Here is a 27,261-nt window from a genome sequence, read left to right as displayed (position 1 = left end):
AGTTTGCGACACGCTCCCCGCACTCGTTTTAGCGTCCTGCTTCACACAGTGTTACATTTCTCTGCATAATAGCCATCCTTTCTGCCAAGAAACACTGAGGAGGTGTTAACCGTCCATTATGGGATCTTTAAGTAACAATACAGGGTTTCCCACACATTTTCATTTTTATAGACGACATTTTAAATGTTGTCCATGACTTTTAAAAAAGGACCCATGATAATATCAAGCCCAGAAAAGAAGAAACTGAGAACATTCAAACCCAACCCTTTTTTACATTTTTAACAGTTGGTAATTGTCACTAAAATATATTTCTGACAATATAAAACAGAAAATTCCTTTTAAAAAATACAAACTTTACAAGCACTTATATAAGCGTAGCACTGGCTTTCAGCATGAGGGAACATCAGTGATTGCCCTATAGGTGTATTCTTAAGACATCTGATGATAAATGAAAAACAATGCGGTAACTAAAGTATATGTAGCTACACAACAAGTTAAATGTTATCCATAGAAGAATACTGTAACAATAATTTCAGTCAAGACCAAAACGAATCCATGTATTATCCAACATGTAAACGGATTTTACATCTATTTATTTTACCAGCCTGGAAAACTCGTTTTTGAAAGGTTTTAAAGGATCGTAGGAACCCTGACAATAGCTGCGGATTAAACAACTATCCACAGACCAGTTGCACAAAGTCAAGTTTTCCTGTTAGAAATGATCACGGGATTTGTAGTTGCAGGTAGGCTGCCTGATGCAAACCTCATGAAATGCATTGTGGGCAAAGTTACAGTGAGGTTTCAAATCAGAGTGTGATAACAGCTTGAAACTGAGCTCAGCTATCATTCATCACTCAGTTATATTCTCAATCTCTTTCATATTGAAACTTGCATCGAGTAGATACAAAAAAAGTCACTAAAAGGAAAACATGTTTATGATGCACCAAAAGAGAACTTCAGGTAAAGTTGAACAGTCCCATCCAAAGCGCTCTGCTTCCATCTAGTGGTGACAAACTAAAACTGCCCGCTTACAAAAGAGAATCTGGATACCACACTTTGAAATCCTTAAAAATAAAAACACATTTATTAGCAATCATCACAGCGAAAGAATGCATGACATCTACAGGAGTATCTGTTGGAATAAAAATGCTAAATCTTATTTACAAAGTCTGCAATTGAATGTGAATTAAGTTCTGCACATGCAAATTGCAAATAGGGTATATTATTATAATAACACAGGTAACAAAGCTTTTCCACCCCGCCACCCAAATGTCGAGCGCCTCACTGCTGCTGTGGTCCCAACTATACGATCACCAGATAGAACAATGGGATATAATAGTGTCTGTGATGGATTTGTAGAAAGAATGACAGTGAAATGCAGGAGCGTTCGGGCCTGCATACAGCATCATAGCAGAAGGGATCCAGCAACACACACATTGATAAAAGATAAACTGGCCAAGCAAGGGCAGATAAGTATTTCTAAAATCATTGTTTTTCGTTAAAAGGAAACAACTTGACAGGTTATACATCGCTTTTTGAGACAGCGTTGCCCTTTGGCTGCTAAGGCTTCTAATAAAAAGACATCAGGATTCAGAGGAGGGCTCTAAATGCTAAATGGCATCAAGCGTCCACCGTCTTCTGTTCTCCGTTACCTCTGACTAACACTGGCTTCCTGTTATCCAACCCGAACAAAATGGGGATAATGAAACAGATACTGGGCACACCCCGACTGTTCAGACCATAAGAGTCAAACTAAAATCATTCAACAACCTGAGAACAGCAAGAAAACATTTTCAAGCTACATAAAAAACATTCAATTACGCATGAACCAAAGCAAATGTAACATCTTCTCAATGACCTCATTCCGTATTTTACAGAACTGCCTTTTGACATCGTAATGAGATCACAAAACATAACATGATTATCGCAGTGTGGCTTTAAGTATAATCAAGGGTTTATGCTGCGTCTGAACCTAGTGGTTATTCCTAATAGTGGGTTAGAAGTCGCATTGGGCAATTACTGTCTGATTGGATCACTCACTCAGCCGAAGGCACTTATAAAACTCTGATGACCTATTTTAGGATTTTCTTTGCCTCAGACAAAAACAACACTTCTGTTCATCTTTAAGTTATGTGTAAACATTGACTTAAGTCACTTAATAAAATGGATACCAGCAAATAAAATGCAGGCTGCAGACAGTGGGAAGATTTCATTAGGAATTAAAAGGTAGGGATTAGCATAAACTAGCATCATTATTTGGCAATTAACTGTTAAAAACGACAATAACAACCGTGTCAGGTAAACACCAAATGTTGACAAAAGGATGTTTAGATGTGGGATTAAAGGAAGTCCATCTGGGGAATATCACACTGACATCATGAGATTCTTGCAGAAGCTATATTAAAAAGCCAGACACAGCATGTCCATATAAGGCATGACGGGTACGAATAATCCACCTTCTCAGTACTGAAACAGCTTCTTAAATCTCCTGATATTCGGGTGGGGGTAGTGCTGTACAAGGGGGCTACACCTCTATGGTAGTGTACTGCGTGGTGCGGGGGTGTTGGTAGTGAGCAGAGCTGGGTAACTTCACAGAGGAAGGGATGGCTGTCGAGGTCCCATGAGCATTAGGGGCTGAGGCTGCAATGGGGCGATGGGGTCTTCATCTTCAGCTTCTTCGAGACTTTGAGTGTTGGATGAGCCACTGCAGCGTGATATCTGAAAAAAAGGGAGGAGGGGTGTTTAAAGACCGCAGCAGGGAAGTACAGATGTAGAATCATTTAAAGTCTGGTACGCTCCTTACCTATATTGTCTTTCTCTTTGCAGGAGACGGAGTAGCAGCAGATCTCCCGGTCCTGAATGGCAGAGAGGTTCCTGGAGAAGGAGAGGAGGAAACATGAAACCTCCGAGTTCAAATGAGAGTCGTGTTAAAGCTGAGGAATAAACCTCCCAGCGATACAGGTGATCCATTACTTCCATCAAAACAGTGACAGCACTGGTCAACACGTGCTAAAAGGGAATTATTCTTATTCTTATAGTAAAACTGAATGAGGAAATAACAGATAAGCTCAGCTAGTAAATCTGTGTATATTTTCCACTCCTGAGCTCATTGCTCAGGTGTATTCTAAAATCAGTTAACTACACAAGAAAAAACATCTGCATTTGATGATGACTTTCTTGTTTGCACTGCAGATGGGCAGGTTCATGAAATGTCACATATACTCAATATTAGGGATGACACAAGAACCAATTCTTCAGTACTGAGTCGATGCTTAAATACTGAAAACATGACGAATATTGTTTTCTATAGTACCACAGTGCTACATGACTGGAGCCTAAAAGGCGTGATAGGAAATGTATTTGGGGCGCAGTAAACTCACAATGGAGACATCCAGGACGCACCCTATTTTCTCACTTATACCAATGCAGATTAGCTATTAGAAATGTAATTATAACCCGTTTGATCTTACAAAAAACAGCATCCTAACAGTGATCAAGGAGTGAATCGTCTCCTTTTGTTACCATGGTACAAATCGGTATCAAACGTTGTTGACCGTCACTGGAATCGGTATTGACTATTACCTACCGTACTATGTTCTTAAAATAAACGAGTTGTATTTTGAACACACGTTTTAAAATCTGGACTAATAAGCTGTTGCAATGTTTGAAATGCTCTTAAAATATTTGTAGGAGGACTATCTATATTTAGTGGTCCCAATAATCCTTCGGACACAGATTTGTAGTGCAATGGTTTTCGCCTTGACGTTTGTGTAGGATTATCCACAGAACACATTAGCCTTGAGTGACTCACATTTTTTCAATGAGCTGCTTCTCATCAAGTGCGTTCGGCAGGTCTCGTTTGTTACCCAGTACTAGAATCTGAAAGAGGAAGAGAACAAGAGAGAAAGGGCTGATCAATATCCAGCACAGCCATGCATCAGCATTATCTCAGTGTGAGCAGACAGTTGAAAGGTTTTCTTTCCACCATGTGTTTCACCAATCACAGAATCCTCACTGTGCGCAAATGACCACTTAGTGTGTCATCAGGGCTGAGTCACTACAATCCATGTATCATTACCAAGTAGAGGTTTGATTCCTGAGTTACTGGACCCTCTGAAATCAAGTAGAATCTGTAAGGTCACGACAACTGTCCACTTACAGGAATTCCTTGTAGCTGTGGTTTCTCTAAAAGGTTGTGCAGTTCGTTTCTGGAAGCTTCTACCTTCTCTCGGTCTGCTGCGTCCACCATGTAACTGCAAGAGGGAAAGAAACTACTTAAAGAGAGTTTGGTCAAAACTAAAATAGCTGATTTACTAAATCAACATTTATTTGTACACAATAGAGTGGCGCAGATATGACGTATTTGTGTAGACCTTGAAGTTAGCATTACATGGGCTCCCACAAGTAAAAGCAATGATTTTTGAAATATTGTGTAAAAACTAAGATCTGCGACGACATACATTCAAGATAGTTAACAGGTTTTGTGCAGCAGGATAATCTTCATGTATTAACACCACTTTTAGAATAGTCCAAGCTTGAATGCAACATGACTTTGCATTAACACCGCTAAGCTAATGGCGGCTAATTTGATGTAAAGTAGTCTCTCATAGCCACATGCAAGCAACATGACTTTGCATGAACACCGCTAAGCTAATGGCGGCTAATTTGATGTAAAGTAGTCTCTCATAGCCATATGCAAGCAACCGCTGTTTTTAAGACACATATAAGCTTCAGAAGTTACCCAGTGGGGTGTTTAGTAACATCTTTATGTCTAAAAAACCCCTGAAATCTCCTTAGCTTGTGTTAACCACAGACCTTGGTCCAGGTATCAAACCAAAAACTCATTCAAAAACATTGACTTCGAGACGAGGGAACCAGGAAGTGCAGAAATACTCATTTCTGGGTTTAGGACTCATCCCAGCACCACTCTATCATATGGGGAGAGAGAGACTAAGCTAAATATTACCATATACAAATAACAATTGTTTCTCATTGGATGTACAATTTCAGTTCAGTTTTTCAGAATACCAGTAAGTTCAGGAAGCCAAACTGAATACGTGCGGTCCCAAAGGCCACCTGCTGCACTTTGTAGTGTCCACAAACTTACACAATAGCATTGACTCCTCTACAGTAGCGCTCCCACATGCTTCTGAAGCGAGGCTGGCCCCCTATGTCCCATATCTGCGGGGGAAAACAACACACACACACAGTCAGAAGACCAAGGTCTCCGCAACATTTGTTTCATATATGAACCAGTCATATTGTTCCAAGGTGCAAACCATAGAGCTCTACACTGTGTAACATAGGAATTCAGCTGGACATGTGCTCGTTAGCCTACCTTTATCGTCACATTGCCTTTAGTGACCTTCCGCATGTTGAAACCGACTGTGGGAATCATGTCTTCGCTGAACTGCCCTGACTGCAGAAAAAGAAAGAAAGAGAAAGTTCAGGTTAGTGAATACTGCTGCAACTCGCAACTGAAATGCTTCGTGTTGAAAATAGAAGCATTCATAGTCTCTTTTCAGTCTTAGTGCTTTTTAATGTCAACCATCTCTGCATCAACAAATAAAAACACATGCCAGTATGCTTTAAGCTTTAGAGAGTCACATGAAAAGCCTAGCGAATCCTTTAACAGGAAATGATTTGATTACACAGGTCATTTTTAGCTGCTTGATATTTCAACACTTGGTCCTGAGCTCCATGACTCATGATAAGATGATGGCATTTTGATCAGCATACAAGCTTCCTGTAACCATCCAGTGCTTTGTTAAATGCCATAAACTAGCATTATCCTAAAACCCAACTCTAATACATATAGACATTCAAATATCCCAGATGACTTCTATAGCCTTGTTTGCTTGGCTGATATCGAGTCCGGGCCCAGTCCAACAGTCTTGAAAGTAAAGCCGAAAGCAGTTTTGTTTAAAGCTGATCTCAGATCACCTGACATGACCACAAAGGGCCCGGAACAAGTTTGTATTCTTGAGAGGAATCCAGGAAAAGGGAGCCTATTACAGCACTGAGGCCTACACCGTGACTTTCCAATAATACAGTGTGCTCTATCACCAGACAAGCAACACAACCTTTACCCCAAAACCACTCATGGCTAAACAAGTATTAAAGTATCAACAAGTTTCACAGTGCCAGCTCTGATACTTGCCAATAATGTGGACTCAACAACAGAGGAATATTTGAAAAGGGAGGAGGTATAAACAGGTTCTTTAGGCTTAGCATTCAATAGCATATTCCATGCAAATCTAGCTATTTACATGGTGTAGTAACTAAGTACATTTACTCAAGTACTATACTTAAGTACTATTTTTGAGAGACTTTACTTGAGTATTTCTAGGTTTTGCTACTTCGTACTTCTTCCCCACTACAACTCAGAGGTAAATCGAGTATTTTACTCCACTACATGTATTTCATTCCTTTATTTACTTTGCAGATTCAGATTAATAATGTGAAATATGATGCATTTAAGTGTTCTCACAGCTGGTAAAGGTGCAGCTAGTTGTAATGACTTTGTATACTGCAGCTTGTGAATTTACTCCAGGTGGAACTAAAGTCTGATTTAAGGGTTGATTATATTTCACATTCTTAATCCAAATCGGAAAAGTAACTAAAGATATTAAATAAATGCAGTGGAGTAAAAAAGTACACAATTTAGCTCTGAATTGTAGTGGGGTACAAGTAGCAAAACATTGAAATACTCAAGTACCTCAACATTTTACCCAAGTTCAGTACTTGAGTAAAAATGGACTTAGTTACTTTTCACCACAGCTAGCCATTTACCTAAATCTATGATATAGATAGCTTGCCACATGCTGGTGTTATGTCTCCAGACCTCATCCACTTTAATTAACCCTACCTAACATAAGATTACTAGACCAGTCTGTTTCCATGTTCATTGGTTGACTGTTGTCATATCACTGATGTTGACACACCGGCGGCTATTACACAGCACCTCGATCACATGACCGCTTCATACTTGTATGCGCAGTCATACCAACAACTCCGTCACTCTAACCAAAACAACTATAAAGCCAAACCATAGATAATTATATGTTAAAGACACAAACACTACTTAGTAATGCAGGCATGCACTTTTTGAACATTTTAACACATTTAAAGACAACTTCTCCCAGGTAAGGTGCTAGTCTGGGCCCACACCGACAGTCTTACCGCTATCACGTTGACGAAGGTAGTTTTCCCGGAGTACTGAAGTCCCACGAGCGTGAGCTCCATCTCCTCTTTCCAGAAGATCGCGCGGAACCAGTCCAGGAGCCTGTTTATCATAGCCAGCATGTTGGTTTCTCACGGTATTAGTCGCAGTGACCGTCTGGATGTGAAATTGGCTAGCAGTGCACACAGGAAGTAGCTGCTGCTGCTTTGTCATGTCATGTGATCCAAGTGTTGCTGAGGAGTGCACGGAGCTCACGGGAGCGCGCAATGAAAGCGGAACTATTTTGTAGACAAACCAGTGTTGGAAGAAGTACTCGGCTAATAAAAGTAGAAATACTACTGTATAAAATGAATCTGTTACAAATAAAAGTCATGCATTCAACATTTTACAGTGAAAGTACAAAAGTATTAGCATAATAACACACTTAAAGTGACAAAAGTAAGAGCCCTTTTGAGATTCTGGTATTTTTAATTACCTGATTATTACTATTGAAGCATAAATGTCGTCAACACCGCTGGTAAAAGAAGTGATGGATTTTTTAAACCTATAATTAGTTTATTTATATTTGGTATTAGCTAGTAATCTAAATCTGTAAAGTAACTAGTCACCAATGTTGTCTAACAAATGTAGTAGAGTAAAAATTACAATATTCCAAAATGCAGTTGAGTAAAAGCATAAATTACCGTAAAATGGAAATACTTAAGTACTCCCAAATTGAACTAAAGTACAGTACTTGAGTAAATGTACTTCACTAAATTACACACTGACAATAACTTAACCTTTGTGAGGACAAGTGTGTGTTTTTAGACCGTCGCTGACCTTCTCTGTTGGATAATTCAGGATTCTCCGCACATCTTCAAGTTCCTCATTTAATATCAGCAAACATTCAACTTAAAACAGACTAACGTTTCAACACTGATGTGTCTCCATCTCTAAAGACAAAAGGCAACCACATATATAGGCAACATAGAACAGGTGAGCAGTCTTTATTGGATAAATGGTTGAGCAGGGTTTTAAATCTATTGGATAATGGATCCAAAGGTGGGAGCTGCCAATGTCAAGTGCCATCCAATCAGAGCTGGAGAAAGTATTGAGATTATTTATCTTCGTAAAATTACTAATACCCTGCTCTAAACACGCTTACGGATAATGGTCCTGCATTAAAGTTTGTAGGCTAATGTATGCCTTTGTATAATGCGGGAAATGTATTTGTTTTGTAAAAATAAACATACAGTGAGAATTGTTTGGAGTTCAAGGAGGCATCTTTATAATGCTTTTGTCCAATATAACAAAACCAAAGTTATCAAAAAACAATTGAGTAAATTGAAAGAAAAGAAAGGTCAGTTGCCTCTTCTATATTTCCTCCAAATATGACGAGAATATTATCAATGTATCTTTTCCACAACTCAAACCCAATAAGGGATTACTCAAGGACAAAATAATGCACCTGTTGATCATCCTCCTTTTTACCTTTTTATGATTTGCACAGTTGGATTTATTTTAAACGACTGTCATTTTTATCCTGAGCCAAACACTACACAAAAGTCTAAACGATAAGCCTATAAGACGCCCTAATATGCTTTTTGGGGGTTTTCCTTTCCTGTAGTATGTTATGTTTTTATGCATGTAAATGGTCTGCAAAGGCTGAAATCCCAAAGTTCCCTCAACACACAAATCGGTGTATGATCTGAACGATTTAAACAAAGAGACAAATGTGAACCATGATGGACCAAGAAAAACTCACACAAGGCTAGAGACGTGGTTTATTTGAAAGGCACAAATCAAAAGAGGCACAGTTATCATGGAACTGGAAAGCACCACGGTCCAGGTACAAGTGCTTTTCCACCGTTGTTTATTTAACTCGTGCTGTATGAGCAAAGTGCCGCTGTGGCTATCTTCAAGTGGTCCCAATCACTAAAGTGACCAAAGTGCTTTTAAACTTTACATATAAATCGCAGCGACATTAGGTTCTTTCACATTTGTTATTTTATTAGTCAGGGTTAAAAAATTAAAAGTGGTTAAAAAAGATTTTAGAATCATCACATGATCATTCTTTTGATTTAATCTGCATTTAGACAGCGAGGCTCACAGTCAGGTGGGGGGGGGCAGCCCTTGAAAGAGAGTGAGGGATCACATGGGTGAAAAAGAGTAATTACGAGTGACATATCACCCGTTCATTGCTTATTATTATTATTATATATTATACAAACAATATATGCATTTAATAAGTAACATGTAATTACCTGTGGTCTGACGAGTGTATTGTATTTCTCGGGGGCTGCTGCACTCATTATAGTCGTGTAGACAGTAATTCTGGGGATACAATCAAACACAGTGCATGAATTATAAAAACAAACTGTGTAAAAGATCATTCAAAAATGAAACCATAAATAATAATGTATGTAATCGATATGAGGAAGATCTGCAGAAAACTGTTTAATAATAAAGAGAGATAACAATATTACTATTCATAAATTAACTTTTTTTAAAGTGCTTAAACATTAAAGGTGGGGTAGGTAAGTTTGAGAAACCGGCTCGAGATACATGTTTTGTTATATTCCATGGAATGCTCTTAACATCCTGATAGCAATGAATATCTAAAGTGCTTCGACAATAAATCCATACAAAAATATCATCTGTGGAAGCCGTAGCGCTGTAAAAAGCACGACCAATCATCTGAGCCGGCCCGGCTAAAGTAACTGGATGGCCTACCTGCCTGTCAGCCTTCCATCGGGGCACAAACTTACCTCGTACCCTCATTGGTCATGTGTTCCTGTGTGTTGGAGGAGGGGCTCTGTGAGGAAGTCTGAAGGAAGTGGCAGATTGTTTCTGGCTGTGTATTTTCAAATTCTAGCGCACTCGAGCTGGTTTCTCCAAAATTACCAACCCCACCTTTAAATAAACTTCTAAATTGCAACAAATTGATTTTTGAATAAAAATAAAAAATTGTAAAAAAGGTTTTCCATTCTGGGGATTTAAAAATAGTCGATGACAAAATCAAACACACTGTAAGAAAATGTAAAAACAAGCTGTGTGAACGATTCTTTAAAAATAAAACTATAAATAATAACATATGTAATCAAAATTAGGGCTGCACAATATTCGGAAAATGTGTCATTCCTATTCATGAAAAGCGAAAACATTACTTTCCGTAAGAGAAAAGTGTACGCCATTCTGCGTTTACCCTGCTTAAAAATGCTGCTAAATAACAGCAAAAAATAATCACAATAATGACGATAACAATTTGAACAAATCAAATCTTTATCTACCAATAAAAAAAAGGATAATCGTTACATAATAAAGTACCTTTTTTTGTGATACTGATCTTTTAACTGTTGCAAACAAATTATGGATTGCGATACGGTACTGTAAATAGTGCAATCCTTCTTTAACCTTCAATATTTCCATTTAAATGTAGCTATTGCTATTCCATATGCTACTTCCTATTTGCTGAAGCATGTCAAACAAAGGCCTATTGCCTACATTATTGCTGAGATGGGCTGAAGGGGGCTGGTATGCACACAGCTGGCCATCTCAGCAGCAGTCATGTGATTCCTTGAGACAGTGAGAAGGAACAGACAGTGATCTCCTTACCCATTACACACAGGATACATCGACAGCACCTGGAGGACAAGACTCTGTCAGAAATCCATACATTGGGTTCAATCTGTCAGTATCACGTGTACTTCAGCCTCAAATATGTATTTGTCCATGCTTGCCTGATAAAGTGTCTCCATGTTGATGTGATCTTGGCCAGTAGCATTTAGTGCTTTCTTGGCTGCGTCCCTACAAAAATGACAACAGCAGATTAGATACGGTTACAGCAACAATATTGTGAATCATGCGAGATGACTCACCTCCGATGATCCCTGGCTGGAGGAGGAAGCCAGTGGTCAAAGTTCGTCTCCACTCTGTACCATCTGAAACAGGAACAAGACATTTTATTATTCAGGCACACACCACATGCACACCTCAACGTCCTTTAGTGAAGTTATCAATTCATTTGGCTGATGCTGTAATCCAAAACTACATACAGTAGGTACAATACACCATAAAGACACGAACTTAGAAAAATGCAGATGTGTTTGCTTCAAATAAGCAAAACAATCGTAAGTGCTGGTGCATTAGTTTCAAACGGGCTAAACTCGTGAAATGCTAATTATTATTTTTTATTATTTAATGGCTAAGGCACAGGTGATACAGGTGGTTTTTGTGACAAAATATATTTAGCTTTTCTGATATGGATAGTGAGCTTGTTTCACCATTTTGGAGCCAGGATGGCCTCTACACGAATGCACTGTTTGACATTCAGTGTCCTTTATCAACTCCTGATTGGTTTCAAGTGTTTGAGTAAAGGAGGGACATTGGGATGGACCTTAATGTACCAGACTCTCCTCAGATCCTTTATTTTGCCTACCCTCCATTGATGGGAATCAGCGGCCAGATATCAGCAGGGCCGCTTCGGTCCCTGGTGATGACGGCCCCCTCCCCAGCTCGCACCCCCCCCACGATGTAGTACACCCCGGTGATGATGGGAATCTTGGCGAGACGCATCACGGCATCCTGAAAGTCCTCTGCTTCCTCCAGCGTCTGTAGGTGACACAGCCGCTCAGTTTCACTTCCTCGTACAGTAAACTTCCTCTTCACGCTGACTTTCATACACACTCACCTCGCGTACCAGCCAGCTGACCGGGGTCCGCCGAAAGAGGAAAGCAGAAACCACATTCTTCCACCAGTTCCACCAGTGGTCACTGCCTGATGAGCACAAACACACAGACATGAACACACAGAGACAATAAAGTCTGAATGTTGCACTATTTCTGGACACAACTGCTCAAATTAAGTGTGGTCTGAATTGCTGCAATGATCCATCAACATTTATAAAATAATCAGTAATAACTATTGTAATGATCAATGAAGTTATTATTCATGAAAAGATTGCAGAAAATCCTATTTTCAGCATCAAATGTATGCCAATGTAATGCTTTTTCTGTTATACATCATAATAAACTTCATATTCCTGGGTTTTGGACAACAAGAAAAAACATCTGCATATATCACCTTGGACGTAAAAAAACTTGGATGGAATTGTTTTCTCTATTTTCTGATATTTGATAGACTAAAGAATTAGCCAAAATCAATTCATCTAAGAAATATGATTAAATTGAAAGTAAAATAATCGTTGGTTGGAGCCCTCATGGTGTTACCTCGCTGGTCACCAGAGACTGTAAACTTGTTAGGACTCTGTCCCGTCCACAGGCCAACGTAGCCAGCAAATGAAGTTCCACGGTACGCCACCTGTTTGATTGCGAATAAAACGACATATCAGTATCCATCGCCACATCGTTAAGCAAGGACTTTTATTCAGTTTGAATGTATTTCCTGATTAATGATTCTCAGCCATTTCTGAGGTATAGCTTGAAGAGGCACTAGAGTTCTTAAATGCTAGGAAGACATACTGTACCTTTCCGTTCTTGTGGAAAATGACGTCCATAGTGAGGTTCCTCAGAACATCATGTGGATAGTCAAGGTTCCTGCCGTGGTACACAGTCCCATTTGTGTCCTGAGCCACGATGCTAGTGCAAAATCTAAAGAAATGCATAAAGCTTGTTGAGAAATGACCTTAATCCTGCAGACATTGTCTATAATAAATGTGTCATTTACATACGCAGATATTTCATAGGCGAAGTTGAGAATGATGACGTCTGAGATGCTGCCCCCCATGTGAGCGGCCATGCCTCTGATCTCCCCCGCGTAAGGCTGAGGAACGTACTTCTCCAGGGCCATCACGATCGGGGTGACTGCCTCATGCACCCATTAGGAACCGTAGTGCTGCAACAAAAAACAAGAAAGCCTGTCTGTGTTAGCACTGAGACTGGAAATACACAATAACACAGTAACCATTAACTCAGAGGGTAGTTTACTGCTGGTATTAAGTAACTTCCTTTTTATTGAGTTTTCTGCAAACAAGCTACTGTCAGTGAATCAAATGTAGGACAAGATAGATATATAGATAGATACTAAAAATTACAAAATAATATTTATTCAGTACAATTTTAATAAAGTGAAGCATGATAATAATAAAAGTAATTTAGGCTAATGTATTTAGACTTTAAAAAAGCAAGGTTAAGGCCATAGGTATGTTGGTTTTATAACGCAACTATTTGTATGCAACTTATTTATAATAAAACAATTAAGCCTCCTTTGTGTGTACCTCCACTGATCATGTGACGTTAATAGAAAGTGAAACCATGCATGTTGTGGCTCTTTAGTATACAAAGTATAATTTGACGCTAACAATACTATTATTACTAAGCCTTTTTATGAACAACAACTGAAAAACATTACCTACTCACTACTCATGACTGTGTGCTGCAACACCTGAATAAGTACTTTCTAGAAATAAAACTTCTAATATACTTTTGAAAATATTACACAACAAGCTATGCAAAAAAAGGAAGCTCTTGAAAACGTACTCAATGATTTCCGCGGCGGCTTTCTTCAAGTACTCTACGTCGAAGGCTTTGGTGATAGGAGCCCACCGCAGCTCGGGGTCTTCGTCCAGGCTGATGTTCACTGTGACCGGGCTGAACTCCCCCCGGCAGGAGGAGAGGAGTCCGAGCAGCAGCAGCCCCGCAGCCCGGAGCTTCATGACGGGTCAGAGCCGAGGAGCAGAGCCGAGGAGCAGTCCGAGCCCCAGCTGGTACTGAGTAATGATATACCACTGGGTTTACAGCCAAGACTGTACTGTATACTGTACTGTTACTGCAGCCGAGAACCAGAGGGGCACTTCCGACACGAGGTTTTCAAAATTAAAGCGCAGTTAAGGCGCAGGTAAGGAAAAAGAACGAGACTTCCCATCGGAGGGTTTCAGAATAAAAGCTGATCAATATGTACACTACAGAGGGGAATTGCAGGTAGCAGGCTCGAAAAAGAAGGAGATTTCGATCAGTGTTATCTATTATCGTTAATTACACATTTAAGATTTTAATTTAGATGTAATCTATTTTACATTCTATCTATGCTATCTAGACTACACTATTTTTATGTATCCACTGGTAACTGTATTCTATGTGATATAAATTTTCTGTGACTATTTTACAATTCTCTGCTGTGAAGCACTTTGGACTGCAATTCTTGTATGAAAGGTGCTATACAAATAAAGCGTATTATTGTTGTTATTATAAAAGCTCATGATCAGGTCATAATCCTACAGTTCACACAAAAGTGTAGCTTATGTGAGCAATGGATTTGACTGTATTACAGGTTTAAGGAATTAGCAGTTGAGGAAAATGCTGGTGCAATGCATTGGATACTGTATAATGTCGTTTTTTGTATTTAATCAATTAAACTGCACAGATATACTCACCTTTATCCAACAAACATATTGGTACCACTTTGTAATGGTACCAATATTTTAATTAGGCTGTGAACACTTTATAAATCATTAATAAGCTTTTACAAGACATGAGATAAACAGGGCAACTGTGAGCGGTTGCTTGCCAAATAGTGAGCCCACATTTATCTGTACTGCTTAGTCTTATATTGGCTACTAGTTTACTTCGTCTTCTTCATCAGCCAGCATCATTATCTGTTGCTCACTGAGTTGATTCTCGCTAAGTAGCCAATATAAGGCTGAGTCCTCTTGCCAAATAGTGAGCCTGTGTTGATGCATGAAAACTATGTAAGGGTAGTCTTATTGTAAAGTGGTACCAACATATTTAATACACAAGGAGTTCATATCCCTGGGAAAGAATGACTTACTCTAATACAAAAAAAAACATATTTATCTCAAAGCATTAGTTAAGTAATTGTATTTTAAGGAAGAAAACAAATAGTTATTGTTTTAGGGAAGTTAATATTAATTTGCACTATTGTGTAAAACAAAAATAGAATGACAAGTCAATGCTTCACCCCTTCCCCCTGGTACTGCAAAGACAAAAGCAACACATTGTACCAAAAGTATCAACAGGAGGCTTATTATTATTTACAGAATGATCACTTTCACTGTTATATTAGTTGATCACTATTATTAATGCATTACCATGTGAGCAGTAGTGTTGGTCAACGTGAAGTTAATTTACCTGCTGGGTAGTTAAGGCTATAACAATGAGTTATAACAAACAGTTTTTACTGTATGACATATTTGAACAAACTATTCTTCACAATTATAGCTTTTTCAAAATGTAAAGGAAAAAAGTCAAACACATTTTTAGGAATATCTGCCTTTTATTATAGTACACTGCTTTAAGGTCATCGTGTGGGCCTTAAACTCTGGGTAAACTTTGAGTGTTAACAAATACAGCCAAAACACATTAACATTAGCAGCAACACAAACAGAGGACAAGTTACATAGCCTATCACACAAGTAACATGGCTTTCAGAATATTAACCCTCTGGACTGTGAAATATTCACTCTACATTTCAGACAAACAACTCCTTTTACGATGGAAAACATTTCCCCTAACCCCTAATTTCTTCAGGCTCACATTAAACATTAGAAACATTTCAGATCTAAGAGTTGTAGCAGCAGTTTGGCTAGCAGTATGGAAAGAGAGATGGCCTTATCTCCTTCTGTTGTTCACACCCAGCTGACAGGAGGCCTACATGTGTTCAGCTTGCTATTATCAGCAATAGCACACATAGGTATAGCTTAAATTAGAAGGGACACATGTTCTATTGTGACTGCATCAGGCTTGTATGACACTCATTCCTTGCCCGTTAGCTTGGTTACCAAGTTACCCAACACCACCCACAGTGAAACTAAAGAAAGTACCAGAGATGTTTTGACAATTATGCATTGAACCTGTAATTAATTAGTGTTAATGTAAAGGTTTCAACACTCAGCCTTACCTTCAAGCCAAGTTAACAGTTGAGAAAACACTAGAAGGAGATGTTATGGCAATTAAAGGACCATTTATTTGGTGAGAAGAACTCTGGAAAAACTGGAGAAATGTCCACTTGATTGTCCACAAGAATAATCCAACTGAATGATCCAAGAAAATAATCCAATGTCCTTCAAAAAAGCGAAAATATAATCCAGGGAAAAGCAATGCTTGGTAAAAAAGAAAAACATCCAAAAGGTAAAAACTCACCCCCAGGTAAGAAGGTAAAACATACTCTGCTCAATCCTCATGGTCCTCAGAATCCACTGGTTTCACATGGCCGTCAGCAGCTCTTACTCCTCTGTCTTTCCTCACCAAACCCAATCAAACAAACATCCTTCCCCAAACAATCCCTCTCCCTTTGTGCCACCAGGCCACGCCCCCTTACACCTGTGGGGAGCAGCTCACCTGATGAAGCCTTGTGGGAGGGGCCAAGTTAGAGCAGGGGGAGGGGGACACACTGCATCAGGGGAAATGCACTATTATAAAGTATATCCCTTCACTTATGTGTTGGTGTCACAGATCTCCTCAGGATGAAGAGAGGTGGTTTCAAAGCTACAATCAAAACTACTTCTAGAACAGTTTTCAATACAAGTCATTGTAAGCTGTTGATAAAGTTATTTGATCCTAGAAGACCTTAGTGTGCAGCTGCTGCTGGAGGACACACACACACACACACACACACACACACACACACACACACACACACACACACACACACACACACACACACACACACACACACACACACACACACACACACACAGAGACCAACACAGTCTCACTCCCTGATAGTCCAATAGCGCGACTCGGCGCGTCACAACTGCACGACAAAGGACCCTGACCAAGGGTTGCAGAGACACCCCCCCCCACACACACACACAAACAGAAACACACACACACACATTCACTGAAAATATCATGTGATGCCAGGACTGATAGGGTTTTTTTCTCCAAAAAGTCATGAATGTGTATCATAATCCATTCTTTCACTCACTTTGCATGTCAAATAAAATGTTGTATTGTTGCTATTGCTATTAAAGATGAATTAATGTAATACTTATAGCCACAATATATATGTTTTTTTTTCAGATCTACATTTAGGACAAAAGGTTGTTATTTTACCTTTAGCTTAAAATAACAACCTTTATCAAAAATGCATTAAAGTACTCCATTGATTAAACCTGATAAGCATGCAGCCTTCTGGTATGATTTTCTGTTTTGGATAACGTAAAAAATATGTAAAATCAGCAATTGTGTAAACCCCAACTAGTTGTATTGCTTTTTTTAAGTAGTTGATAAATTGTTCTTAATAAAACAGCTCTATTTTAAGTTAACACCAGTTGCATTAACACATAGTCTTGTTGTTGTTGTTGTTCAGCTTCTTGACCCTTTAGCCCTCCACGAGGCCAGATGAATGGAGTCTTTTCATCTCTCTCTAAAGACATCCAGTTCTATGATGAGCACATACTTAATATTTTGAGCCTCATAAGAAATTAGATTCTCAGACATGCTGATTCTCCGCACCGCCTCGTCCACAGAGCCCAGTCTGTTCTCAGCTTCAATATCCATGGAGGACATATTCTCACTTCATCTCCACGTCATCAGCAGCCAGTGAGTCCTTTGTGACACCAATTTCAAAGTTGACTCTTATCAGCAGCATCTCAATAACAAGGTCATTCATTCCTGTGATTCTTTGAAGTTAGTTTATCTCATGACAGGCTTTCTGGCTGCCTCTTCCACACTGGTGTCAGTGTTTTCTGCAGAAGTCATCAGGGTTTCCCCATCGAGGCTCCAGACACACTGGCACTGCACCGGCTGGATAACAAATAGGGATACATTGAGATAGGATTGGGAATGACAGAAAACAAACAATGTGAATAAAGATTCATTTCAAATAGGGATACATTAAGCTTAATTAACACCATCTATAGATCCCTCATCACACAAATTCTCCCATCTCTTCATTGACTCCCAATTGAGTGCAGAACATATTTCATATACTGTTTTTTCATATACAATGATCAGAATCAGAAACAGGTTGTTGACACATACGAGGAATTTGACTTGGTGTCATGGTGCATACATAAAAGTAAATGATGTCCATTCATGCATTTCTTAACTCTTGCATCCATATACTGCCTTCATTTTCTGTAGATTATCGAAACCCTTCTCTATAGCAGCTCGTAACAGTTAAACTGTATGTATGTTTCTATTATTCTTGTATCCGGTTCTTTTAAGCACTTTTAAACGTTGTTTGCTTTAGCAATAGACTTCTTACTTTCCTAAATGTTAGTGCACCGCCTCTTGGTAAGCTATTTAGGCTTTTCTATAGATGTATCTGCCTCAAATTGTGTCCGCTATCTTTATGCTCCTGTGGGATTATAAACTCACACCCAATTTAGTTTGGCCACTAGGGGGCAGCAGAAACAAGCTGTAAACACAACAGTGTCATGTTTTACTCATACTCACTGTATGGGTTGTTCATTTAAACATCTGGGTGATAAAACTAACATTAGCATTAGGGTTATCTTACTTCAGCAATTTAAACAAGGACTTGTTATAATTGCTGAATGTTTATCCATATTTTCCTTCCCCGAAATATAATTTGACTTACTTCTTAAGCTCCAGTCTGTTAACTAGCTTGTTGCTAATGTTGTCTTTTTGAAGTTTGCTGCTAAGAACGAACTCAGCAGAACCCAGAGGTTTCACGTTCAGTGGGGGATCGGTAATCCCCTCTTATTGTCTTTTAATATTTGCCAGAAGCAGTCCACGGACTCTGCATTGACAGCTTCTTCGGGTGGCAAGACTCTGATTGCTAGATATTTTTGCTCAATGTTTAGAGAATTAGCTTTAAGGTTGCACGACTTGTCATCCCATTTGTGAAAGGAACTGACATTTTTAATTGAATTGTTGGATGTGTTATCTATTTTTCTCCAAGCACAAATCCGAACAAGGTCAAATTTGGTTTATCCGTTTGAAAGTTAGTTTTAATAATCAAACTATCTTTGGGCACATTTGACTTTTTTTTTCTATAATTCATTATATTTTAGGAGAAAAAACCGACTCATATTTAGGCTACCCCAAGAACAAAGTATGATAAGAAAATGGCTGAATCTCAGAAAGTCCATGGAGTGTGAAAACAGGACAATGCGAGTTCTTTTCTCTATGTTTTTCAAAATGTGCTCTAAAGGCTGAACTGTTAGATACTTGCCCAACAAATGTAACAGAATTCAAGACTAAACACCAATCAGAAAACATTTTGTTGCATTTTTACTTATCATATTCTTTGGGCACAAATAAGTCATAAACATATTGATAAGAGCGGCTTTTAATACTTCCTAGTACATAGGATAAAACAAAAAGCAAGTAGACAGGCAGTTATATACTTCTACTTTTTACTGATATACTTTCAATTGGGGTTCCTAAAGGCTCCTTGATGTTGTCTATCAGAGATTTATAACGTGTGAATAATGTAGCCACTGCAGTAAGAAGCACACCTGCCACTAGATGGCGCTGCTACTGCATTTTTGAGCACATGAGCAGGCCTTTGAAGAGAACATCTCTGTACTGTGCTGAACATATTTCACTGATCCGTGGAGCAGATTCCAAACACTGTTGTGATTACAAGAAAAGGAAAAGAGTAATTTCCACATTTCCCAGAGAGGCAGGAGGTGAGCATATGATATAGTTATTTATCATTTTTAAAATTACAGAAGGAAACAGTAGCCAACAGAAGCAGCTGAAGGTGGTAGGGACGGGAATTCCATATTATTAAAAATGAAAGTAGATCAAATACATTTAGTCTAAAACCTCAAATACCATTTCCATCCAGTTTGGTGTCAAGTTGCCAGACATGTTTTGCTCCTACTCAGCACTCTTTCACTAGTGTTACAATTGCTGCCATATTGTATAAACACTATGTAAACGGTATGTGAGAGAGAAATTGTAGATTTTTACACGAAACAAAAAAGTTATTATCTCCAGTTCTGAAACTAATAGTTGATTTTGATTTTTAGTAAGCTAAATATCACTAAAACGAACTGCGATTAGCTAAAGATTGCACTTATAATAAATAAAATAATAAATATTAAATAGTTATAAATGTAAAATATGTAATAACACCGATACAAATATTTATTCGGAATGATTTACAGCCCGTAATCTAAGCCATGCTATTGATTTACAGAGGCCGCGCTGCTTTATGGGTTAAGTGTTATGTAAGTACAGTATGTGTTATGACGAGTTGTCATGTTGTCTGGTTGCAACACGTTTCAGCAGCAGGCAGTGAAACACAAATTCCTCAGGGAGAAAAAAAGCTTTATTAATATTTTAATATATATATCAATAATACTTTATATACAAAATATGTACAACAAAACATCCTTTTGTTACATGTCAACATTTAAATCCCAAGTACCTCTTTCTATACAAAACTATTATTTTTGTTTGAGCGTTACATTCACTCTCTGCCACAGACACAACATTTAAAGCAAAGAAACATTTTAACGCCTGCTGTCGTCGTGTCTGCGTCACACAAAGGCAACAGCTTTAGCTAAAAATCAGGCCTTAACTTGACCGGGAATTTGTGGGCAAGATGCAAAAAATCCGGGTTAAGCACAACGCTATATACTGTACACGTTCTCTTGGCATACAGCAACATTTCTACCTCAACCATCCTCTGGTGGCGATACGAATACACTCAGTGGGTCATGTATCAAAAATAGAGATGTATGAGTAGTATAAACAAACATAATTAAACAAGACATCACTTCACAGGAACTGTATCTAGATGCACAAATAGTCATGAGACACAAATGAAATCGTAAAAGCGCGCATAGCCACATCACTTGTCATGAGTGACACACCTCGTTCAGTGAACACCCTGAATTCTCTGAACACCGCCAACTGTTCATTTAGCTGCAAGGGATCTGAAGGGTCTAAAAGAAGTCTTTTGTGACGCCTCTCAACAATGTTTTTTTTTGGTAACATTCTAGTCTAATCAGTGGTTTGTAGCAAGTTACAGGAGCGACAAACACTGAAGGTAGATCCTCTACGATAATTCAAGCAGCATCTACATGGGGCTTGTTGTTCAATCTTTTACATTCATTACAGAGTGGTGTCTGTGCAAAAACAAGAAGGTCCAAATAATCTTGCGGGGCCTTTTCTGTGCCTTACATTCTGTGTTTACCTCGGACATTCAACACCGAGTGCGTAGTAGACGAACCGTACAAAAAATGGTGCGCACTCGTGTCTTTAAACTGATCATCTTCACAGTGTTTACAGGGGATCTACGAGTCTTCACGTTGCCCCTAAAAGTCCTGGAGACCATTCGGATTCTGGGGTAAATGTTCTGACAAACATCGGCTGTGGGTTTGAAGGGATACCAGTGCGTTTGTTGGCCTTTTCTCAATTGGCCAACCATTAAACCCCTTCAACATTCAGAGGGTAAGATTCCAACAGGAACACAGATCAGTTCAGTCTTTGGTTTCCAAGTTCAATGGAGAGACCTGCTTTAAAGCTTTGTGAAGAGTGGGGGAGTCCTGGTAGGATACCGGAGATCCTGCCCTCCCGTGAGAGGACATTTCTTGGGTCAAGCTCCCCGGAGAACCGCTCATGCCCGGGTACATAATGGGCATGCCCCCGGGGTACCAGCACTTCTCCAGCATGGGCAGATAGGCCGCTGCTGCCGCTGCAGGGGGGATGAGGTAGAAGGGGAGACAAAAGGGGGGCTGGTTGGGGGGGAAGCTCATGTAGCTGCCGGGGCCTCCTGCCATGTGACCGGAGAGCACCTCGTCCTCTGAGGAGTCTGACCTCGACCTCTTGGCACGTGGCTCGTCACCTTCCTGCTTTATGGCACCAGAGGTCGCCTCGGATGAGACATGCTTGCGCCCCCCCTCCTTGGCGTGGCTCTCTGACCACTGGGCTTTGGGGTCACGCTTTTCATGTTCCCCCCCATAGCCGCTGTCAGTGTCTGTGTCACTGCCGCTCTGCTCCCCCGTCACATGGGGGTAAGTCCTTTGAATGACGGGTACGCAGTTCTTCGCTGAGCCCTCAGACGCCCTCTGGGGCTCCCCGGCGGGTTTCTTCTGTTTCTCCGAAGCTTGAGGGATGGACTCCTCCGGGTGAAGGCTGCTCTGATGGTGCAGGACCTCGGCTGCTACCTTTTGGATGTGGCTGATGACATGGGAAGGAGTCAAGTCCCTGCTGCTTTCTTGGCTGGCCAGATAGTGGAGGACCTCTTTTGCGCACAAGTGGAATCCGGATCGGAACATCTCCTCGCTGTTCTCCGCACTGTCGCCTCCATGATCGCCTGAGTGAAGAGAACCAGGAGGTTACAAATAATCTTTCCTGGAAGCACTTCTGATTGATGCAACAGAGCCGTCTGGTTAATGAATAACATCTGTTGTGTTATTTACGTACACACAACATCATGCCATCAAACTTACTGATTTGCAGGTCGTTCTGCAGGGCAATGATTTTCTGCTGCTGCTGATCCAGGAGGCCACTCAGGGATTTCACATGCTTCAGAGTGAGCTCCAGCACCACAGCTTTCTCCAAATGACCCAGCGTCTAAAACAGGAAGACCTTCGATAAGCATGTTGATCTTTCTTATGTAACACATTCTGCAGCTGAACAGAGGACAAGCATCCAGAAACCGGGAAATCATGCAATCTACGCACGCAAAAATGTAAAAAAAAAAAAAAAAAACCTTGAATTGATAGATAATAAAATATATAAAATTACTGTTATAAATATAATATATATTGATCCTATTAAAAGGCTAAACTTTGATCTTTTTTAGGACTCCTAAACTGAACAGAGGCTGGAGAAAATAAAGTGCTGAGCAGAAGAAATATTTGGCGTATCAGATTCCCGGGCTGTTAGCAAACATGCCATATGTAGAAGATAATACTCACTGTAAGCTTAAGATGTTCTGGCAACAAATCCTTCAGCTGGGCGATGCATTCGTTGATTCTGTCACGTCGTTTCTTCTCGATGAGTCGGTGGGGCAACTTGTATGTCTCCTGCAAAAAGGGTCAAATGTTGTCAGTGAAATCCAGGCGCTTTTGATAAAGGCAAGAATCTTCATGCATTTTGACTTTTATTTACCTTGTTCTCATCCACACGCTTCATTCCCCTCCTGGGTTTGTACACGTAGATGGGAAACTCGATTCTTTGGAGACAAGATACAAATAGTCAGTCTTTAGTTTTTTTATTTGTCAGGATAAAAAGTGGAAAATAACTGAATAACATTGAAATATTCCTCTTACCCTTGCATGTCAGCTATATCCATTGATGGGTGTTTTGGCACACAGGGAGGCGGTTGCGCGCTGGTAATCCTCTCCATATTGCTAAAAGTATGAAACCCGAAGAAATGACTTTTGAAAAGCCTTCAAAACGCTCCAAATGTGTCTGCAGTCGCGACCAAAAATCATAGAAAAAACCCCCAAATAAAGGCAAAAGTATAATGTCCTGATATCCCGGGAGTTGGGCAGTGTTGTCACCCTGAGGTCCGGACTGTAGATGTGTGTCTGGGGAAGCTCCACGCCCGGCTGGATGTGTGAGAGGAGAGAGGGTGGGTTCTGACTACGTGTTAAATAAACCCTGTGACTGCAGGCACGTCTCTGGGCTGGAGACACACACTCCACACCGTCACATGAGCCTCACGTGTTGGACGGCGCTTTCAACTGCTCACCCTCCCCGCGCCACACACACACACGCGCGCGCATGCACACACCATGCACGCGCGCACCTCCTCCCCCAGTCCTGCTGCTGGAGTACAACCCATTGGTGTAGTACTCCTCCACCGGGGTTGAGTCTCGTGTACCATGCTCCGGCTGGCGGGGCGAACCGTGTTTACAAAGACAGAAAGTAGAGCAACACTCGCTGCTCGACGGTCCAGACGCAGAGGAATATTATTATTTTAAAACGGAAGCCTTTATGTTGAATTATAAGACTAATATTACTAGTATCGTCAGTTGTATTGTTGTTGTTGTTGAATAGTTGTTATTTGCTTTATGAAAAACACTTTTATCAGGGGGTTTAAAGTTCATATATTATTAATGCAATACAAAACACAAAATAAATAAATGACATTTTTTATAATAAAACATTTAAAATGAAACAATAATTATTATAATAACAAGTCCTCAGTATTAACAACCAAATAGTTGGACGTTTTAATAATGACGTCACAGTGTTTCTGTTTCTTTTGATTAAAAGTCAAAAGAAACAGAAACACGGGGACGTCATTATTAAAACGTATTTATGTTAGCATTTTAACCATGAGTTAAATGGCTGAATACACCATGAGATTCATCGACGTCATAATAAAGTCAACCTTATGTCAGATTTGGTTTCTATTTCTAGACAACACCACATATGTTGGTTTTCCGAAGCTGGATAACAGAACTATTTAACAAAACAAACAAAAATATGATAATATTAGTAATAACATAATTATCTTACAAGAACTCCAACTATTTGGTTGTTAATACTGAGGACTTGTTAATTGTTTGTGTGTAGCCTTTATTTAACCAGGTGAAGCCCCTTGAGATCAAAAGATCTCTTTTTCAAGGGTGACCTGCAGGACATTAGTTACACATGTAACATAAAAACAACAGAACAACAATAAGGATGACATACAACATAATGTACAGGGTACAGTTTACAAACTCTATTCACAGAGACAGGTACCATGAGTATCAAACAGCATGTCACCCAGCCGAGTTTTAAAATGATGCAGGGGAACCAAAGTGCTCAGTTTTAAACATGTTTGCAGACTGTTCCAAGTTAGTGGAGCTGCACAACTAAAAGCTTTCTTCCCTAAGACAGTCCTAGCACTTGGCACATTTAATAAAACAACATCATGAGATCTCAGGCAATACGTACTTTCAATTCGTCGAGAGATCAGAGAGCAGATATAAGGTAGTTTACCCAACATGGCTTTGTAAATGAACATGTACCAATGACTGAGCCTCCGTACAGAAGGCAGACCTGCCTTGGCATACAGGGTACAGTGATGAGTAAGTGCTTTACAGTTAGTAACAAATCTCAGGGCACTGTGATAGGCGGCATCTAACTTTTCCAGGCAATGGGCAGGTGCATTCATATACATCAAATCACCATAGTCCAGCACAGGTACATTAATTAATAATTATTGTTTCATTTTAAATGTTTTATTATAACAAATGTATTTTGTATTGTGTTTTGTATTGCATTAATAATATATGAACTTTAAACCACCTGATAAGTGTTTTTCATAAAGCAAATAACTATTCAACAACAACAATACAACTGACGATACTATTAGTCTTATAATATGTCCAATGATTGTCTTTTATAAACACTGTGCACTTAAAATATCTACTTTTAATTATTTTAATATATGTTTTTTATTTTTCTCTATGTTTAATTGAACGGACGAGACGCAATACTTTGCTCACTTTTCCTAATATAACGTTACCAATAAACATTAGGCCGACATAACACATACAATCTATTATAATCTCACAAAATGATTCAAACAATAATGTTTTTAATGCATGTTTGTGTTTTATTGCAGCGAATTATTTCCACATTGAGTGTGTGGCAGCCAGGGCATGTGTCACGCGCTCTGTAAAGCCTTGTAATTTAATACTGTGCCCTCTCGCTGTGTGGCACGTGCACCTGCGGCGGGATGACATTCGCTTTGTTGTGTGTTTTTTGTATAGCTCCTAAGCGCTGTGCTGATAGCAGTAAAGCCTCTGTACCTGCGGGCTGTCACGTTGAGCTCCTCATGGCGGAGGGAAAAGCCGAGGAGCAGCCTCTATGGGAGCAGCTCATCTCTGCCGGTGACGTCACTGCGGAGATAACCGAGAGTGGCCGAGTGGTCGCTCGGTTCCACGCGCCAACGTCCCGAAACACCACATACACATTAGAGGGGAAAACAGATGCAAAACAAAGGTGCGCCATACTCGAAATGAATGCGCGGGAAAGGGTCAAATATTGTTTTAAACCCTGATTATTAAAAGGTGGAGAAAATATAACAATTGACTCTAAAATCCTCCACTGCTTCTGTTCTGTTGAAAAAAAGCAAAAATAAATAACATGATGTAAACAAGGGGGCAAAGGTGGAAGAAGAATCCTACTAGTACTAGTTGTTTTACTTAAAGTAGCAAGAGGCCTACTAACTAGTGATGGTGAAGCCAATTGGTTCGCAAAAGGGATCATTTCATGAGGCTTCATCATGGGCTTCATTTGAACACAAACCCTCCTGTTGGTCAAAGTGTGTAAAACAGGCAGATTTGACATCTCAATAGTGTGCTGTATCTCATACCGAGTGCCCAATGAGTAAAGCCTTAGAATAACGAACAACGAACATAAAATCATATTTTCATGTTAACAATATTGTATTTATTCCAGTTTAATGATTGTGATTGAAAAGCCTAAGGAGGCTGGTAAACATTGCAAAGAGGGATTTGTATTCCTTAATAATATTCGTAAACGTAACCATGTTGAGAAAGGCTAAACCATATCAAAGAATACATTTATTAACTACATTATCTCATTTAGCTGTATACACAAACAAAAAATACTTATTGACCAGTCGTTGAACCAGGGACCAGGGACGTGCACAGACATTTGGAGGGGCTATTGCTCTAAACTGGAGCTCTAAACCCCCCCCCCCCCACAATAGCTCATACCTGTGCACGTCCCTGCCAGGGACCCTGCGGTTGTGAGTCAACTGCTTTCTTGAGCCACAGCCCACACACTGAGTCTACCTGAAAACACTGCACCCTATTTATTCCTGTATGTATTCCTGTATTTATTTATTTATGTTTTTTTCCTACATTTATTTATGCTTTTATTTATTTATACATATGACATGTTCCAACCTCTATATAAGTGAGGGTCTGAGCTCTCTTAATTCCATCGTGTCACCGGGCCCGGGTACAGGAAGGGTAATATCGTTCTTATTATACATCCATGGGTAATATGAGCGTTGTGCTTCAACCGATCTAAAGCACTTTCTGAAGCAGTCACGTGGTATTGAGGGCCAGCGAGGCTTCGTTTGTCATCGATGACGTCACTGGCCCAAAACGATACAAGCCTCAATACAAGCTTCACAAAAAACTTCCAGGATTACTCGACACACGCTCCGAAGACTCGGCGCAATACGTAACATCACTACTACTAACGTGTTCAAAT

The 27,261-nt window shown here is 39.7% G+C and overlaps 3 protein-coding genes across 3 annotated transcripts; all 3 read right to left on the bottom strand.

Annotated features, from left to right (window-relative positions):
• Positions 1–1,055: 1,055 nt before the first annotated feature.
• arl8bb (ADP-ribosylation factor-like 8Bb) lies at positions 1,056–7,456 on the bottom strand. Its single transcript, XM_034212323.1, has 7 exons — positions 7,183–7,456; positions 5,339–5,419; positions 5,108–5,181; positions 4,160–4,253; positions 3,812–3,879; positions 2,804–2,874; positions 1,056–2,718 (listed from the first exon to the last, which is right to left on the bottom strand). The coding sequence occupies exons 1-7, from the start codon at positions 7,303–7,305 to the stop codon at positions 2,669–2,671; spliced, it is 561 nt and encodes a 186-aa protein (XP_034068214.1). The 5' UTR covers positions 7,306–7,456; the 3' UTR covers positions 1,056–2,668.
• Positions 7,457–8,928: 1,472 nt separating this feature from the next.
• On the bottom strand, positions 8,929–13,979 carry LOC117543765 (N-acylethanolamine-hydrolyzing acid amidase-like). The gene is given in 12 exon segments (XM_034212321.1): positions 8,929–9,294; positions 9,427–9,496; positions 10,778–10,806; positions 10,903–10,969; positions 11,041–11,103; positions 11,601–11,773; positions 11,853–11,938; positions 12,391–12,481; positions 12,648–12,771; positions 12,852–13,002; positions 13,005–13,015; positions 13,660–13,979. Coding segments are annotated over 12 exon segments (1,092 nt in total). The 5' UTR covers positions 13,836–13,979; the 3' UTR covers positions 8,929–9,243.
• A 6,392-nt stretch (positions 13,980–20,371) lies between these two features.
• Positions 20,372–23,763, bottom strand: bhlhe40 (basic helix-loop-helix family, member e40). The gene is made up of 5 exons (XM_034212400.1): positions 23,343–23,763; positions 23,182–23,245; positions 22,989–23,096; positions 22,518–22,641; positions 20,372–22,381 (listed from the first exon to the last, which is right to left on the bottom strand). Exons 1-5 carry the CDS (start codon positions 23,417–23,419, stop codon positions 21,546–21,548), a joined length of 1,209 nt encoding a protein of 402 aa, XP_034068291.1. The 5' UTR covers positions 23,420–23,763; the 3' UTR covers positions 20,372–21,545.
• Positions 23,764–27,261: the final 3,498 nt, after the last annotated feature.

This window comes from Gymnodraco acuticeps, unplaced genomic scaffold (assembly GCF_902827175.1).
Source record: "Gymnodraco acuticeps unplaced genomic scaffold, fGymAcu1.1, whole genome shotgun sequence".
Lineage (NCBI taxonomy): Eukaryota > Metazoa > Chordata > Actinopteri > Perciformes > Bathydraconidae > Gymnodraco > Gymnodraco acuticeps.
The sequence above is the reverse complement of the archived record's forward strand: the minus strand, read 5'-3'. Positions and strand labels throughout refer to the sequence as shown.